General features: G+C 35.6%; 1 protein-coding gene across 3 annotated transcripts in view; it reads right to left on the bottom strand.

The window, feature by feature from the left end:
* Positions 1-20,227, bottom strand: part of LOC149796321 (transmembrane protein 131-like) — a 197,579-nt gene that overhangs the window by 65,386 nt on the left and 111,966 nt on the right. For all 3 annotated transcript variants that reach the window (XR_016421660.1, XM_089960972.1, XM_089960973.1), the window contains exons 25-30: positions 14,063-14,235; positions 6,699-6,835; positions 5,471-5,666; positions 2,554-3,515; positions 1,394-1,551; positions 90-307 (exon numbers count right to left, since the gene is read on the bottom strand). Coding sequence is in view for 2 of the 3 variants with exons in the window: in XM_089960972.1 (XP_089817098.1) it covers positions 90-307; positions 1,394-1,551; positions 2,554-3,515; positions 5,471-5,666; positions 6,699-6,835; positions 14,063-14,235 (1,844 nt within the window). In the remaining variant the exon portion in view is untranslated. The remainder of the gene's footprint in view (positions 1-89; positions 308-1,393; positions 1,552-2,553; positions 3,516-5,470; positions 5,667-6,698; positions 6,836-14,062; positions 14,236-20,227) is intronic.

Raw genomic sequence — 20,227 nt, 5'->3', positions numbered from 1 at the left:
AATTTGGCAACATCAATATTGCATTTTTATTTTGCTTTACATTTACATTTCATTACAATCAGGGAAACAAATTTGCCTGATTTTCATACCTTGGTTTCAGAATGTCACCTCCAAAAGTATTCTTGGAACTGACTTTGATTCTCTTGTGAGCTCGAGATTTTGACGTCAGTTCAAAGTCACCTTGGTTGCTGAAATCATCTTCAGTTGGTGGAATGATCAGGGGTTCCAGATGTCGGGATTTACTCTTTGTCCGTTTTGATTTGGAAGGTGGTAGCGGTTCTGGTGTTGAATCTCTAGCACTAGAACTCTGTTGATGTATAAAGGAAAATCATGAGACAGTGTATGCACATTAAAACTTGATTATGAAAAGAAAAACAATTTAAACCAAAAATTATTTTGTGTATACCAAGAGTCTGTATTATGCAGTTTTAATAATAAAAAATTATATACAAATTAACATGCAATGGCAATTCATGCTTAAAATATCTCTAAGCTTCTCAAACCAACATGAACCATTCCAAAAGTATCAATGATAATGATGACATGAGCTCATTGACTATGGCAAAATAACATGTATTGATTTAGTTATAAAAGAATATTAAAACAAATGAAAAATAATTAAAACATAGGATGAATCTGAAAATTAAATCAACAGGCTTCTTTCTTTACCAATGTGTAAGTAATCATTAAACTTTAGCGAAGGTACATGGTAAATAATGTAAATATTTTGCTGAAGCCCTATTTTCCCTTATTGTCAGTGACCCTGACCATTGTTTTTTTTTAACCCCCAAAATCAATAATATTCATTACTGCAAGTAAAAGCCATCCACAAAATTGTGTGCAGGTTACTGTTGCTGAAACTATTTCTATTTTTCAAATGACCTTGCTTTTTGTCCTTTTGACCCCAATATCCATTATCCTTGTTTGTGAGCCAACACAAATTTATGAAGAGAATGCAAGACAATTGTGCTTGACCACAGCAATTATAATGATGTTGTTGTTGTAGGGTTTAATGCCATTTTTCAGCACAAGATAGGCTATACATGGCGGCCAGTATTAATGGTGGAGGAAGAACCCAGGAATTCCCCGGAAAGAACCACCGACCCTCGAGAAGCTACTGGCAAGCTTTCTCACATACCCACATTGGCCGAATCCGAGCAATTATAATGAAAAGAATGCAAGACAAGTGTGCTTGACCACAGCAATTATAATGAAAAGAATGCAAGACAAGTGTGCTTGACCACAGCACATATAATGAAAAGAATGCAAGACAAGTGTGCTTGACCACAGCACATACAATGAAAAGAATGCAAAACAAGTGTGCTTGACCACAGCACATATAATGAAAAGAATGCAAGACAAGTGTGCTTGACCACAGCACAAACAAACATACCTTTTCCTCACCATCTCCATTTGACGATTCCGTGGTTATGGAGGAAATCTCATCTCGGTCATCCTGGCTGTCCCTTGATACCTGGGTCACCAGATGCTCATGAGAACTGCTCTCATGGTCTGCTTTGTTTCGTGATTTTCTTTTGTTCTTGAGTTTAGCTAAAAATATTTTACAGCACAATTCTTGAGTTAAAATTTCACATTTCTTTATACAATGGTCATCTCCAGTACACTGATTTATTTTGCTGGTCGTATAAAACATACAGTCCAGACGTAAAAAGATAAAAGTATCCTTAATGAATCCTTATTATGGAGGATACTCGGTGGATTAATATCACATTCATTACATCAAATGGAAGATTAATTTATATCCCCGTAGATACTGTTATTCATTGTCCCTTTTAATATCATATGCATACTGCACAAAATAGTCTTATCTTCATAAATTTTCTTTTCTTTATATATCACTACAGAATTTATATTATCATATGAAACTTTATTTAAGACATTATTGTGATTTTCTTTTAAAAGCAATATCCACTTGTTTCAAGTATTGCCACTTGTGAAACAATATCCAAGGAAGAGAACTACTGGCATGGCTAATTCTGTACCTAATATGAGTTGCCTTCCTTGATATAAAATTGACTAGCCAGGCCATGCTCATATATGTTTTGTTACTAATTTTAGTAAGACCATAGTTTGTTACTAATTTTAGTAATACAAGCTATATCTGGTAACACAAAATGGCCATTATACCATAAGAAAGTAACAGCTGAAATCACTCCAAGTCAAAAATTATCTTAAGTTTAATATAATGCACATTTAATAATGGGCAAAACAATCACATGGAATTTAGTGTTTTGCAAGGTGGCAGATGTCATATCTGAAGTACACTTTTGCCTATAATTTTACTATAAACTATGTATTTTACCAAGGCACAAGATCAGCAACCAGGTTATCTTATTTCATTTTCTTGTTCAAGTAATATCTTTTCAGTGAACATAGACAACCGCCATACAAAAGCCAGAAACTTTCCAACTGATCACAACCTCTGACAGTGAACATTCAGACTGAAACAGTTGCATAAATTATATACACTTGTAATGTGTCATTTATGAAAAGTTCTACACAACTTAAAATTACATATTTGATCCTACCCACCTTGATCAGGCTTGACAAGATCTTCAACCCTGACTTGAGACTGAGGAGCTTCGGAAGTTAATCCACTATCAGTCGACTCAAATATTAATGCAGAGTTTAATGATTTGTCCCGATTGGAGTCGAAGCGTGTTTTCTCTTGAGAAGTTTGTTTCTGAATAATGCCTTGTTTCTTTTCATTCTGGCCTGCATTAAGGTGATTGCTATTGCTGTTGGTGGGTGTTTGAGAGAAGAGATCAGCAATAGTACCAAAATTTCCTCGTTTAGCTGCCTTTACTTTCCTTGAAATGCGTTGTGGAACAATGGATTTCTCAGATATGGCACAGTCCAGAGGAGAAGAGTTTGTTCTCTCCTGATCGCTATTAACAGATTTTGATTCCAAAGGAGAGGGGCTTTTATCCTCATTTTCAGAGGAGCTAACATCCATATTATTATTATTGCCATTTTTCTTTGGTGTGTGGCTATTTTTCGGCATAAAAATTCCCTTTATGGTTTCACCCAAGAATGAAATGAAAGACTCTTTCATCTTGTGCTCTACATGCCCACCTGACAGCTGAATTCGGGGCCGAGGAGGTAGGCTAGGCTTATCTGCTGGTGGAGGCTGCTTTGTTACTGGGCTCTGACTAATTCCTGCTATTTGTCTGAGGTCAAAAACTTTATCTTTACTGAAGGTCTGTGTTCCACTACTGCTAAGTTTAACCTTCTTGCGTAAAATGTCTGCAACAAAAATACGATCTGCTTCAAAATATGAGGCAACCAGAATAGAGAAGAGTAGAAAAGCCATGACACAGACTATGGAGTAGTAAAGAACCGGTTCCCAGTTCGGTCTGGGAAGGGCTGCAGCACATTTGGATAAAGTGTGAGGGGGCACTGTGGCTTGCAATGTGTAATTGTATGCAGATCCTAAACTGGTGTGTACTGTCAAGGTCCTCCTTATTCTGGACATGGTAAAATCAGGAGTAAACCTATAAAAAGACAGAATGCAAAATTAAAAATACATTTGAAAATGATGTCATTTTCTCCTTCATTTTCTAGTACTAACATTATCGTATATACTTATTTATAAGTCAAACTGCAAACACTATAGATCCTGATTTGCCAAAGCATAATGTGCAGATCTTGTTTGTTCTACCAATTACTCCTAACAAACTGCACAGACCCAGATCTGCCTGCTCATTATGCCAGAGCAGATCTGAGTCTCTGCTGCTTGCAGTTGGACTTGTCTTTTAAGCATGTATATATCTGGTAGGAAAAGTTAAGTTTTCACCTTTCCATGTCTATCGCAGATCTGGATCTTTGTTGTTTGCACTTTGACTTAACTTATAAGGAAGTATATACAGTAAGTCTTCTATAAATTAAGCTTTATATCAAATTTCAAAAGTGATAGAGCGGAAACAAGTAGCAATTACAGACTAGAACAACTCAATATGCCATCTCTTTAACAAGGACTCAGAGAAAGCTATATCTTCCTTGTGAACTGCACCATGATGTACATTCTTGGAAGATCAACTTCTGAAACTTGCACACAAAATCTAGATATTGGTAATCATGAAAACATTGTTCAAATGACATGCACATTACACTATCATGTCAAACAACTTCGACTTTATGATAAGTAGGACCCCTGAATTATACATAGTCTCTCAGATTAGTCAGGCACCATCAGGAACCAGTGAACCAGACTGTGTTGGTTGCTGTGGTGTGTCGTCTATAGGCAAGGCATTTTACTCAAAATGGAATAAAATATTTCATGTGCTTATGTGTCATTAAAAACAGCCATTCATCAATCCATAAAATTAGTTGTTTCTAAATAATGCTAGTCTCCTGATACACAAATTATAAATACTCCATAAAATTGGTTATATGCTTCAAAATTGGATTAAAAAAATTAATCAAACAACAAGGATGCAAGTGATTTACAGTGAAATATTCATAAGCTTATCCTAACTGCAAGATCACAACGGAAACTATATGACTGTAAAATGTGTATGCCCCTACTACAGAACAAAAAGTCCAAGTCCCAAAATATTCAAAACAAAGAAAAATGTGCAAAGAATGCCCTAATTAAATAAAAATCTAATCAGATCACATATTCATACACCATTCCTTCATTTTAGTGTTTTCAGATAGCATGTGAACACATATATAATGCAAAAAAAAAAAAGGTGTGGATGTCACATTGGGAGGATAGAAAATACCCCACACACAATAGGCTACTTTAATTAACCTAAGTAAATTCACAATTAAATCAGTAAATGAAATTTTAATTGCTCATTCTACTGATGAATATGTAAAGTACTACATGGAAGTCTCAACTTTTAGAAAGAAATCAAATATTCTGTTCCATTTTCTTTAGAAAATACTTCTCAACACAGTATAAATAACAATACATGATGTCAATAAATGTAAATGTTGGAAACACCTACTGATGGAATCACTCTATCAAATAAACAAGCCTTGTCAAGTGTTTAAATTTGTGTTTATTTTTTTTTTTAAAAATGTACTGACATATAGATACAAGTAGACCAACCCCATTTTCTTTGTCTACCTCAATTGGAGCTTGCTTGCTTGCTTGTGCTAAAAAGGTTATCTACTGATGACCATGATAAAGTGTGTAAAGTTTAATGGCTCCAAGGAGATCCATCTTTGAGCAGTTGCACTAATATGGTATTATTAGTATCATTATTATTATCAAAAACAATATAGAAACAATGTTGATGAATAAAAATAGAATATCCTTTTATTCAGAGTGAATAAATGAATCATTACGAACTTTAAATAGCAAATCTTAACTTTCAATACAAAAGCTTTCCAATTCTGTTCATTTATAACTTGACCACAAAGGTGCATCTGTTATGATTTTCCTTAAATACAGAATTTATTCCCAAAACAGACAGGGTGTCCATATCTATGTACTTACGCTATATCTATTTTTCTGGTCATATTTGGAGTCATTTCAAATCCTTCACAATCCAGGACTCTAAATCCATAACCCTCACATGGTGATTCATTGATGCTATATCCATGTACAAAGAATGGCAACTCTCCTGTATTCTTCAGTGTAAATGTTCTTTTTACCGTGAAGTTAGGTATGGTATTTTTGCTTTGCTTTTTCTCTGCAAACAAAAATACTTTTTCTTATCCATACTTTTCTTGTACTATGTCTATCAAGACAAAAAAATAAAAAAGAAACGAAAAGTAAATCCATGACATTTTTTTAATTATACTCCTACATCAAAATATTACTGGATCACATTTCATTCTGACAAAAACAATCTGTGAGATCAGTGCAGTGTGGTATTTCATCTTCATAGACACTGATCCAGAACAGAAGTAGCCTCTTCCTTCACACAACCAGAATCCCTTGGCAACAATGAGTTTCTGTTCTGTTTTAAAAAAAACCTCTAGTCTGGCCATCTCTCTAATGTGACCCAATAAACAAGAATATTGGTGCAAAAAGCAGTCAACTTACCCTGTCATGAGAGGATACAAACAAGGGTTTATAAAAAAGAAATTCAAGAATATTTGCTTATGTCTAAATTCAATAGATTGACATTTGTTTCAACTTTCCAATAAAGTACATGACTTTAATCCATACAAAAAACAAGTAACTGGATTATCCTTACTGCATTGTGTTCCTAAGATGTCAGGTTTTGATAACTAATGGCTAATACCTACTAACCCTTTATTACTAGCCATTCCGAACTTTTAGTTGCAAATGCCTCCATTTTAGTCAGAGTACTGTAGAATGGGAAAGAATGATTAAGCGGATGCATGGTTTGTGCAGCTGAAGCATTCTTTTCAAGGACTTTCATACATTACTTTTCTTAACTACCAGTGTTGTTATAATTTGATCCCATTTTAATTATTTATATGAATTCTTTTGGAAAAAAATGTAAGTCCTAAAATTTCAACAAAAAAGTTACATATTTATTCAATTTTAACATTCTGATTCCCCCAGAACAAAACTTAAGACACTTTCGCGAAATTCAACAAGTTTTTAGCAAATTCAAGGACTTCTCAATGATAAAACTGGACTTTTTTAAGTTCAAGATGTTTTCAAGGCAGACACACATGCTCAAAGATTTTTCAAGGTTGTAGGAACCAAAGGTTGAGAAAAAAGAAAGGATGAGAAAATCATAACTTACTATCGCAGTTTTTGAGATGTCTCTCTGTAATATCAAACTGAAGCACTGAAGAGCCAGGTCTTTTATTGTTTAGTTTCATCTCCCCTCGGCCCCCTTGACCTTGAAGAACTATTGCATCTATGATGGTTAAATTGTTTCTGAAAGAAAATTATGAACATTCAACTGAACATTTTGGCTCAAGTATGAATAAATCTATAATAACCATATTTTCTGTATGTTTTTGGACACCAAAATTCTTCTGTGAAAATATTTTCACAAACTGTATTATTTCAACATTGTTTAATTATGCTGATTCATGGACTGATTTTCTTTTGCATAACCAGTTCTCCTGTGATAAGACTAGAGACATATGCTAATACTGTTTAGAGTAGAAAGTGGTGGAGTGGTTTGCTTACCGTCAGAAAGAGCCTAATTAAGTTACATCAGTAATGCTGCAAGGATATAAAATGAACAAAACTTTGTCATTCCATTTTTCAATTTAAAATTTTTAACCCATCACCAGTGGGTCTGTAACACTATCATCATGTTCATTTTTAAAAAAAAAAAAGAGAAGCTGTTTTCTAGCAAGACCACCATATTTACATGGGCGAATTGTTTTCTAGCAAGACCACCATATTTACATGGATGAGTTGTTTTAAAGCAAGACCACCATATTTACATGGGCGAGTTGTTGTTTTTTCAGGCAAAAGGAGTGATGAAGTTCATTATCTTCATTAAACAATGAACAATTTCATAAATTTCCATTACTTCTGGAATTACAACACTCTGAACCCATGTACATAAAAGCTACACAACTTGCCTTTTTTATTGTACTCAATCTGTTTTAGAAATATTTGAACCAGACATTCCAAATATTGGATGCAGAAAAAGTTTTTTTTTTACCTATTATGCATGTTTAATCCAAGAAACCTCACCATTCACCGAAAATAGACTTTTCCAGGATCCAGAAAAAGACAGTGTGCAGGCTGGTTGTTTACAATTTTGTTTGAAATTCGAGCATGATGCCTGGTGACAATCAGGTTAGAAATTATAAATTAATGAATGAAATGACCAAGTTTTGTGCATTTCTTATACCATGTTTTTCATTTTTAAAAGTAAGAAAGAAACTGATGGTTAGCAACACAAAATTACAATACTTTCACACATTACATTCAGCTGCAAGACAAAATAAAAATAACCTTAATAAAAATTGTAGAAGGACAATAATTTGCCAAAACCCTCATTTTAAAAAATGATGATCATGACATGTACCAATGTTTCTCCCGCTACTGTAAGAAACACTGAGAGTAAAAAAAAAAAAAATAGCAGAAGGCCGAGTAAGTACCACAAAATGCAACAATCAATTCACAGATCTTTTATCTACAGCAGCAGTGCTAAAAAAATCTGATAGCCAAACACCCGGGGCCCCTCTGATTTTAGTTCAGGCGTGAGGTGCCCGTTGGGCTTGTTGAAACAAAAATTGTTTGCCTGAGGAAACTTTGATCGGGCTGGTGAAATGAGTAAATGTATTTTCAAGACGTTGACATACATGCCTTAACATGGCACATTCTAAAATCACCACTGTCCTAGGTGAAATTGAGATAAGATTCTAAACCTGTTGTGTTTCGAGAAAACACAATTTTCAGAAATCTTAAAAAAGTTATTTAAAAATAAACAATTTCAGTCTATGCCTGTTACATGTACTATGTATAAATGGTAATCTGAAACGATTGGAACTGATGTAAAACTATCCCTTGGGCAGCTTAAATAGCTGTGATTAAAAGAAATGAGGTCAAAGTTTCACATTAAATGGCTGACAATACAAATTGGGGGGGAGGAGACTATTGACCCAACCCCCTTGCCCCAATGTACAAGCGCCCATGGGACGTGCCATTTCTCCCTATGATACGCCTTATTATTCCCCCAGGACAAGCCCCTTTTTCATATTCTGGTCAGCTCTGGCTAAATTGCAAAATAGTAAAAGTTTTGATTTAAGTAGGCAAACAATAAAGCCAGTGTGACTAATTAACAGTTAATCCTTATCCATGCATTTATCTTGTGAATAGGACTGCTCTTCGGACATACTTCAAAGAAACCATGTTCAACAGTGTATGTATGTAAGCACCAGCAATAAACGATGCCTATTTTGTTGTAACTTACGATGTCTAGGACTTCATTTAAACAGTTCAAATCTGCAGTCACAAGTTACCTTACATGTGGCAACTGTTTTTTTTCACAGTTTATGCCCTACCTTATTTCCATAGGTTTAAGTCTTAATGCAAGTAACACTGTTTACTGAATAAAATATTTATTCTGAATTAGTTCTTTAGGGGCACATATACTTCATGGTATAACTTGTTTTATTCCTTGTTTTAATTTAAACATGGTAATTAAAGTTTTAGTATACGGTAGAGGAATGTCAGGTGTTAACTGGCCAAGTCTCTTTGGCGGAAATGGATATGTGATTTAGATGTGTATGTATGATTAGGACTTTTTACATAGCTGTAACAATGTTTCAGTCATACTGCTACAATGTCTGCAGTGTGGCAGTTTAGACACAGCAAGGCCCTAGGCTATGGGAAGCAGCAGAGGCCCTATTTGGTATAAAATAAAACTGAGAGGCCCCTTCAGACTGTGAGGCCCTAAGCTGTAGCTTGTTTAGCTTATGCCTAAATCTGGAACTGATTTCATCACTACAATATTAACAAGTGATAAAATAGAATATGGCATATGCGGATTGCATACGTTTTATCTATTTATGTATAGTTTGGGGGTTTCTTCTTCTGAGAAATGAAAATTGACACATAATGTAATAATTGGGACTTCTCCGCGAAAAATTGGAGATATTACGAGATCGGGAGGTAGATGAGGAAATACCCCAAAAATCGGGAGGTTTTTCTCTCAGCTTGAGAGTTGACAGGTATGAACTGTCCGGTCTTGTTTGTGGAATTTCAGTCATGGCTTGAGTTTATTTAAGTCACCAGCCCGGGGGCTGTGCCTAAAAAAATTCTTTGAGCACTGACCAGTACGGTACATAAACTATTATATCAGACAGCAGATTCAACTTTTGAATGTGCAACCAAAATCTGGTCTCCTCCTGTCTGTCTTGCACGCAATGTTTATGTCTGTATTCGAGGACTAGCTAGTATTGTGTCACGGGACCATGTGATCTGTCATCGGGACATGTCGCACAAGTTACCAGACTGAAGGACAGATGGAATGACATGTAATCCTGCCACAAAAATCAGGGGTATAAAGATCCCTGTCCCTATCTCCATCAGGCAGGATGTAAATATGCCACGGTGATTTTCAGTTCAGTCATGGAAACAAACCAGTATACAATTCAGGTTGAGTACTAACGAGCAGAAAGACCAAATTGGAAGTCTTAATGAGTAAGTGACACAACACTGGAAATCTTTCTGAATAAAAAAATACACAACAATGGATTAAAATCTCTGGAAGATAGGGTTCTATAACATTTTTAAAGTATATTTTATTTTATTTTTCCATATCTAAGAGGGGGTCTGAGTGGCCAAGTGGTTTAAAGAGCTCACCATTACGGATCACTGCCATCTCACCTCTGTCTATGTGTGTATTCGAGTCTTGGGTTCGGCCAATGTGGGTATGTGAGAAAGCTTGCTAGTAGCTTCTCGTGGGTCAGTGGTTTTTTCGAGGTTTTCCCAGTTTCTTCCTCCACCATTTATACTTGCTACCATGTATAGCCTATCCTGCTCTGAAAAATGGCGTTAAACCCCACAACACCAACAACATATTTAAGATCAGCAAACTGATGTTTTCTAATGAAATGCATTTGTTTAAAGAAATCATGCACTTTTCTAGGACTACTGTGCATTTTCAAGCTATTTTTCAGTGCTCTTTTGCAGCCAACCTCAAATTAATTTTTTTCTGGGTGACTACACAAATTCAAGCATTTTTCAAACATATGCAAAGGATGAAATGTCTTTTTCTTAACCTGTTCTATTTTCACTTCTTATAAATTCTTTCTTAAAGTTCACTGAAACATGCTGATGACAGAATACAGAACAATTACTAGATTCACACACTATCAACAAGCCATTTCCATTTACATATATTTTTTCTGAACATTCATACTTGCAGACTCCATAACATTTAAAGAAAAAACAAAACAAAAATAAAAATGGAGATTTTCACATCGAATTCCTTTCTGGTTACTTTCAAGCAGGTTTTGTAATTATTAACTGCCAAAAAATCCTTAAGCTGTAGGTTTAGGTCTTATATGTTTGACCTGAGGACCCAAAAATTAATACCCCTAAATATTCCGATAAAACTCGTACATAGTATATTAAATGTTGTTGATGATGATACAGATTACAATAAGAAATGAAACAGGTGGAAAATATTACTTCTCCAACCTAGAAGAATACACAGAATAATATGTACTGAATTACATGCTTGATGGGACTTCAGTCAATAATATGTACTGAATTACATGCTTGATGGGACTTCAGTCAATAATATGTACTGAATTAAATGCTTGATGTTACTTCAGTCAATAATATGTACTGAATTACATGCTTGATGGGACTTCAATCAATAATATGTACTGAATTACATGCTTGATGGGACTTCAGTCAATAATATGTACTGAATTACATGCTTGATGGGACTTCAGTCAATAATATGTACTGAATTACATGCTTGATGTTACTTCAGTCAATAATGTGTACTGAATTACATGCTTGATGTTACTTCAATCAATAATATGTACTGAATTAAATGCTTGATGGGACTTCAGTCAATAATATGTACTGAATTACATGCTTGATAGGACTTCAGTCAATAATATGTACTGAATTACATGCTTGATGGGATTTCAGTCAAAAATATGTACTGAATTACATGCTTGATGGGACTTCAGTCAATAATATGTACTGAATTACATGCTTGATGGGACTTCAGTCAATAATATGTACTGAATTACATGCTTGATGTTACTTCAATCAATAATGTGTACTGAATTACATGCTTGATGTTACTTCAATCAATAATGTGTACTGAATTAAATGCTTGATGTTACTTCAATCAATAATATGTACTGAATTAAATGCTTCATGTTACTTCAATCAATAATATGTACTGAATTAAATGCTTCATGTTACTTCAGTCAATAATATGTACTGAATTACATGCTTGATGGGACTTCAATCAATAATATGTACTGAATTACATGCTTGATGGGACTTCAGTCAATAATGTGTACTGAATTACATGCTTGATGTTACTTCAGTCAATAATGTGTACTGAATTACATGCTTGATGTTACTTCAATCAATAATATGTACTGAATTACATGCTTGATGTTACTTCAATCAATAATGTGTACTGAATTAAATGCTTGATGTTACTTCAATCAATAATATGTACTGAATTACATGCTTGATGGGACTTCAGTCAATAATGTGTACTGAATTAAATGCTTGATGTTACTTCAGTCAATAATATGTACTGAATTACATGCTTGATGGGACTTCAATCAATAATATGTACTGAATTACATGCTTGATGGGACTTCAGTCAATAATATGTACTGAATTACATGCTTGATAGGACTTCAGTCAATAATATGTACTGAATTACATGCTTGATGGGACTTCAGTCAATAATATGTACTGAATTACATGCTTGATGGGATTTCAGTCAAAAATATGTACTGAATTACATGCTTGATGGGACTTCAGTCAATAATATGTACTGAATTACATGCTTGATGGGACTTCAGTCAATAACATGTACTGAATTACATGCTTGATGTTACTTCAATCAATAATGTGTACTGAATTACATGTTTGATGTTACTTCAATCAATAATGTGTACTGAATTAAATGCTTGACGTTACTTCAATCAATAATATGTACTGAATTAAATGCTTGATGGGACTTCAGTCAATAATATGTACTGAATTACATGCTTGATGGGACTTCAGTCAATAATATGTACTGAATTACATGCTTGATGGGACTTCAGTCAAAAATATGTACTGAATTACATGCTTGATGGGACTTCAGTCAATAATATGTACTGAATTACATGCTTGATGGGACTTCAGTCACTAATATGTACTGAATTACATGCTTGATGGGACTTCAATCAATAATATGTACTGAATTACATGCTTGATGGGACTTCAGTCAATAATATGTACTGAATTACATGCTTGATGGGACTTCAATCAATAATATGTACTGAATTACATGCTTGATGGGACTTCAGTCAATAATATGTACTGAATTACATGCTTGATAGGACTTCAGTCAATAATATGTACTGAATTACATGCTTGATGGGATTTCAGTCAAAAATATGTACTGAATTACATGCTTGATGGGACTTCAGTCAATAATATGTACTGAATTACATGCTTGATGTTACTTCAATCAATAATGTGTACTGAATTACATGCTTGATGTTACTTCAATCAATAATGTGTACTGAATTAAATGCTTGATGTTACTTCAATCAATAATATGTACTGAATTACATGCTTGATGTTACTTCAGTCAATAATATGTACTGAATTACATGCTTGATGGGACTTCAGTCAATAATATGTACTGAATTACATACTTGATGGGATTTCAGTCAAAAATATGTACTGAATTACATGCTTGATGGGACTTCAGTCAATAATATGTACTGAATTACATGCTTGATGGGACTTCAGTCAATAATATGTACTGAATTACATGCTTGATGGGACTTCAATCAATAATATGTACTGAATTACATGCTTAATGGGACTTCAGTCAATAATATGTACTGAATTACATGCTTGATAGGACTTCAGTCAATACTATGTACTGAATTACATGCTTGATGTTACTTCAATCAATAATGTGTACTGAATTACATGCTTGATGTTACTTCAATCAATAATATGTACTGAATTAAATGCTTGATGTTACTTCAATCAATAATATGTACTAAATTAAATGCTTGATGGGACTTCAGTCAATAATATGTACTAAATTAAATGCTTGATGGGACTTCGGTCAATAATATGTACTGAATTACATGCTTGATGGGACTTCAGTCAATAATATGTACTGAATTACATGCTTGATGGGACTTCAGTCAATAATATGTACTGAATTACATGCTTGATGGGACTTCAGTCAATAATATGTACTGAATTACATGCTTGATGGGACTTCAGTCAATAATATGTACTGAATTAAATGCTTGATGGGACTTCAGTCAATAATATGTACTGAATTAATATGCAATAGACTCAACATAAATTTAATTTACAAATCCAGAACCCTAGGATTAAAAACAACAAAACATTTCAGACCCTCTTATCATGTGTAACAATGACTTTCAATCAGCGACTAAATTATCTTACCTTATGAGCACAAGAGACATTCTGTAAATGTCATCCTTGGGTTGGAACCCTATCCGTACTTTGATTTTGACCCCTGGCTGTAGAATTGTGGTAATGGTGTCGTGATGTGGCTTGATGCCAAGGGAATTTTCTATATATTTCCTAAAGCCTGGTACTGGGTTTTCTGGCCTTGGCTAAAATGAAATTAAAACATGACATGCCTGTGACAATTACAAAACATTAAACACTTTGATAGCACATTCAATTAAAACTATCACAGGATCCCATGTTTGAGTAGCTACGATGTCGTAGCCTCAACTTGATTTGTTGTGGTTGAGGCTACGAACTGATCCCATATCATGTAATGGAGCAAAAAAAAAATCATCACTAAAGTCAGAAAAACAGTGTAGAAATCAACTACATAAGTATAATCATGTTGTGAAAGAAGTTTGGCTTATTTTGAATTTATTAAGCCCTTACACGATAAAATAAATTGGCATGGTTACTCTAACCTTATCCTGTCCGCCATGACAGATAACGTGAGACTCTCGCCGTGACCTCTTTTCTACGTAAGGCTTGCCAGAACATATTTTGGATATTCTACGCTATAATATAATCAATCAAGTGCGAATAATCGCTTCTTGGTTGAATTTCAAAGTTGCCGATAAACCTTATTTACTTTTAATGCGCAGAATTTCTGACCCAAACGGCGCCAAATTTTTACTACGATTTGTTTACATTTCCAAATAAGGCGTCAATGTCCTTATATGGCACACAAACAAACGAGGCTGAGAACGGAAGTAATCATTATTTGAAATAACATGGCGGACGATCTAAACGAAAATATCGGCTGAAAAAAGTAAACGAGATTTTACAACTATTTCTACAATGATTTTCGATACTTCCGGTATTAAATAAGAAGACTACTCTATTTATTGGATTATATGCAAGGAATATGTTTAAAGTATTATTATTAGGCTAAAAGAGCGCCGGGTGTGATTCACACCCGGCTTGCTCCATTAACACGTATATGCCCATGTTAGTACCCTGTCCACGAGGTACAAGTAAGGGTACTAATATTAGTACTAATGTTTGAGGAAATGTGATGGACGAAATTAAAACAGAAAACTCTTTTAAAATTTAATTAAAATTGAAAATATCAAGCTAAAAATCAGATACTCTAAATGTACAGCAGCTACTAATTCTATTCACATGGATAACAAGAAATTTGTTTTGAGAAGCACATGATATGCCCCCAAGATCAGCTGTTATCAATATACATAACCTCACGACTCTCATGGGTCTCAAACTGGGGACTTGACTGAAGTGCAGGAATGCAAATATGTGTAAGGGAATATCAGATGTCTTACTGGGACCATTCCAGGTAATGCACTCATGGTATCTGCATTAAAGAGATTAACATTGTCTTACTGGGACCATTCCAGGACATGCAATCATGGAATCTGCGTTAAAGAGATTAACATTGTCTTACTGGCACCATTCCAGGATATGCATGGAATCTGCCTTAAAGAGATTAACACTGTCTTACTGGGACCATTCCAGGACATGCAATCATGGAATCTGCCTTAAAGAGATTAACATTGTCTTACTGGGACCATTCCAGGACATGCAATCATGGAATCTGCGTTAAAGAGATCAACATTGTCTTACTGGGACCATTCAAGGGCATGCAATCATGGAATCTGCATTAAAGAGATTAACACTGTCTTACTGGGACCATTCCAGGACATGCAATCATGGAATCTGTGTTAAAGAAATTAACACTGTCTTACTGGGACCATTCCAGGACATGCAATCATGGAATCTGCATTAAAGAGATTAACATTGTCTTACTGGGACCATTCCGGGACATGCAATCATGGAATCTGCCTTAAAGAGATTAACACTGTCTTACTGGGACCATTCCAGGACATGCAATCATGGAATCTGCCTTAAAGAGATTAACACTGTCTTACTGGGACCATTCCAGGACATGCAATCATGGAATCTGCATTAAAGAGATTAACACTGTCTTACTGGGACCATTCCAGGACATGCAATCATGGAATCTGTGTTAAAGAGATTAACACTGTCTTACTGGGACCATTCCAGGACATGCAATCATGGAATCTGCCTTAAAGAGATTAACACTGTCTTACTGGGACCATTCCAGGACATGCAATCATGGAATCTGTGTTAAAGAGATTAACATTGTCTTACTGGGACCATTCCAGGGCATGCAATCATGGAATCTGCGTTAAAGATATTAACATTGTCTTACTGGGACCATTCCAGGGCATGCAATCATGGAATCTGTGTTAAAGAGATTAACATTGTCTTACTGGGACCATTCCAGGACATGCAATCATGGAATCTGCGTTAAAGAGATTAACACTGTCTTACTGGGACCATTCCAGGACAAGCAATCATGGAATCTGCATTAAAGAGATTAACACTGTCTTACTGGGACCATTCCAGGACATGCAATCATGGAATCTGCCTTAAAGAGATTAACACTGTCTTACTGGGACCATTCCAGGACATGCAATCATGGAATCTGTGTTAAAGAGATTAACATTGTCTTACTGGGACCATTCCAGGACATGCAATCATGGAATCTGTGTTAAAGACATTAACATTGTCTTACTGGGACCATTCCAGGACATGCAATCATGGAATCTGTGTTAAAGAGATTAACACTGTCTTACTGGGACCATTCCAGGACATGCAATCATGGAATCTGCCTTAAAGAGATTAACACATTCTTACTGGGACCATTCCAGGACATGCAATCATGGAATCTGCCTTAAAGAGATTAACACTGTCTTACTGGGACCATTCCAGGACATGCAATCATGGAATCTGTGTTAAAGAGATTAACACTGTCTTACTGGGACCATTCCAGGACATGCAATCATGGAATCTGCCTTAAAGAGATTAACACTGTCTTACTGGGACCATTCCAGGACATGCAATCATGGAATCTGTGTTAAAGAGATTAACATTGTCTTACTGGGACCATTCCAGGGCATGCAATCATGGAATCTGTGTTAAAGATATTAACATTGTCTTACTGGGACCATTCCAGGACATGCAATCATGGAATCTGCCTTAAAGAGATTAACACTGTCTTACTGGGACCATTCCAGGACATGCAATCATGGAATCTGTGTTAAAGAGATTAACATTGTCTTACTGGGACCATTCCAGGACATGCAATCATGGAATCTGCATTAAAGAGATTAACACTGTCTTACTGGGACCATTCCAGGACATGCAATCATGGAATCTGCCTTAAAGAGATTAACACTGTCTTACTGGGACCATTCCAGGATATGCAATCATGGAATCTGCATTAAAGAGATTAACACTGTCTTACTGGGACCATTCCAGGACATGCAATCATGGAATCTGCATTAAAGAGATTAACATTGTCTTACTGGGACCATTCCAGGACATGCAATCATGGAATCTGCATTAAAGAGATTAACATTGTCTTACTGGGACCATTCCAGGACATGCAATCATGGAATCTGCATTAAAGAGATCAACAATGTCTTACTGGGACCATTCCAGGACATGCAATCATGGAATCTGCGTTAAACAGATTAACACTGTCTTACTGGGACCATTCCAGGACATGCAATCATGGAATCTGCGTTAAACAGATTAACACTGTCTTACTGGGACCATTCCAGGACATGCAATCATGGAATCTGTATTAAAGAGATTAACATTGTCTTACCTGGACCATTCCAGGCCATGCAATCATGGTATCTGCCTTAAAGAGATTAACATTGTCTTACTGGGACCATTCCAGGACATGCAATCATGGTATCTGCCTTAAAGAGATTAACATTGTCTTACTGGGACCATTCCAGGACATGCAATCATGGTATCTGTGTTAAAGAGATTAACACTGTCTTACTGGGACCATTCCAGGACATGCAATCATGGAATCTGCGTTAAAGAGATTAATATTATCTTACTGGGACCATTCCAGGACATGCAATCATGGAATATGCGTTAAAGAGATTAACATTCTACTGAATGAAAAGAATTTTCAGGAATGCAAGATAAGATCATTTCCTGAGTGTTGAAACCATCTATAATATTCTTAAGCAATGCATAATAAAATATTCAAAACTGCCACATGGTGGCCATATTGGATGCAAGATCAGCACCATTTCATTCCGGACCAGGCAGACATCGTAATAAGTCTTTTGCTGAAAATCCCCTGTTGGTAATGACCATCCATTCAGAATTAGTAGCAAAAATAAGATTTACAAGAGATCTATGTTGGTGACTATATTTTATGTCAGAACAGCACCAATGACAACTAAAACCCTACATCATATGATAAACCATACAGCAGTGTTTCCCTTCATGAACATTTGTGCTTCAGGGACACATGCTGGAGAAAACTGACGCATCATTTTGTTGCTGTGCGTTTTTTTTTTACGCGAAGGATCCGCATAAATCGATCAGGATTAATTTAATATCCACTGCTTTGGATGAGGCATGGCATCGTGTATACTTCGAGCATAGGCATAATCTGGTTCCCTGATTTGCATGCTTCCTGTGTTGCACTCCACTATTTGTACAGTGGAGTGCAACACAGACAGCATACGAGTGTGTGTGATTTGGATTTTTAACATAGCTTTAACAATTTTTCAGTCATATTGCTACGATGTCTGTAGTGTGACAGTTTATAGTAATGTCTAGCACTGGGGCATCATGCCACAGACATGTAGCATGATGTCCCACCCAGTCGCATTATCCTGACACCATGCTGACCAGTCCTAACACTAACCTCTTAATGCTGAGCACCAAGCGAGGCAGCTGTTAGTACCATTTTTGTCAGTCTTTGGTATGACTTGGCCAGGGATCGAACCCACAACCTCCTGCATCCAAGGCGGATGCTCTACCCACTAGGCCACCAGAATGGTTCCAGGGAGCATACAAAACAGAGAACCAGACTAGCATAGGCAATGTTATGACAGAGTAGTTTCCCCATATCTCATGAGCTCTCTTGCGATCTCCATCGAGCTCATCAAGATGTCCAGATGTTTAACATCAATGCTTGTTGCACTAGAAAGTGATCACCAGATTAAAACGGCTTGGACTAAGAATCACTAGCGACGAAAGTGAAAGAAGCAGAACATAAAAGAGTAACTGTGGATCTAACTTTAATGAAAAACGGAGAAAATAATTCCCTTGACTGGAATATGGCACATCCATTAGGATTACCTGTGTGACTTCTGATCGCATGATTGCGAAGACTACAAAAGTGAATAATCCTTTTGTGACAGGGTTTAAGAATGTTAAAAAATCTTCCCTTGTTCGCAACAAGATATCTGGAGAACACAGTATCACCCAAGACATTCTTTCACAACAAAGAAATCAGTAAACTTGATGAGACAAATGCATTATTTGGTTTACAAAGTCCGGAAGGGGGGGGGGGGCATTGCAGATTTTGTTGGTTTTTAACTTGCTGCAATAAAAGAAAGATCTTAAAAGTTCAAGTGTAACTTGCTAGAATAAGATTAATCATTAGCCTTTTTGATTTTTGGATAAATGTCTTCTTGGATGAAGTACAATGAAACTGATGTTAGTACATATTTTATGACAGGCAGTAAATTAACTGCCATTTGGTTAAAAGGATTTAATTGGCTTTTTGCTTATATGTAATGTGATGGTCTATAATACTGCTACAAAAATATAAGAAGTCTTAAAAGTACGACTTTAAACTAAAGGAAAGATGAGCAAATAAAATTATTCTTTGAACGGACAATGCATTTGTTTGTTAATTGTGCATGTTGGTTTATTTGTATTTTTAGAGAGAGAGAGAGAGAGATGGAGAGAGAGAGAGAAAGAGAGATTATGTTGTGCAAGTTGCAATATCCTATTTTAAGCTGAAAAAGTATGGGTGAGATTTAAAGTTTTTTTTTTACCTTACACTTCTAGGGGATACACTGATTCAAACGTAGTGATAACAAAATTTTCAAGAAGCTAAATAGTTTTACACTTTTCCTTCTTTTGAAATACGGACCATCACCTTTGATCTTTTGACCGCAGGCTTCCTCACCCCAAGTGTAAGCCATCCACACAGTTTGGTCCACATGTGAAACAAAGCTAATGTTATTACACTGAAATCATTTTTCTTCACACGAAGACCATGATAAG

The sequence above is a fragment of the Sinohyriopsis cumingii genome, chromosome 6, assembly GCF_028554795.1.
Source record: "Sinohyriopsis cumingii isolate HCF-2022 chromosome 6, ASM2855479v2, whole genome shotgun sequence".
NCBI lineage: Eukaryota > Metazoa > Mollusca > Bivalvia > Unionida > Unionidae > Sinohyriopsis > Sinohyriopsis cumingii.
The sequence above is the reverse complement of the archived record's forward strand: the minus strand, read 5'-3'. Positions and strand labels throughout refer to the sequence as shown.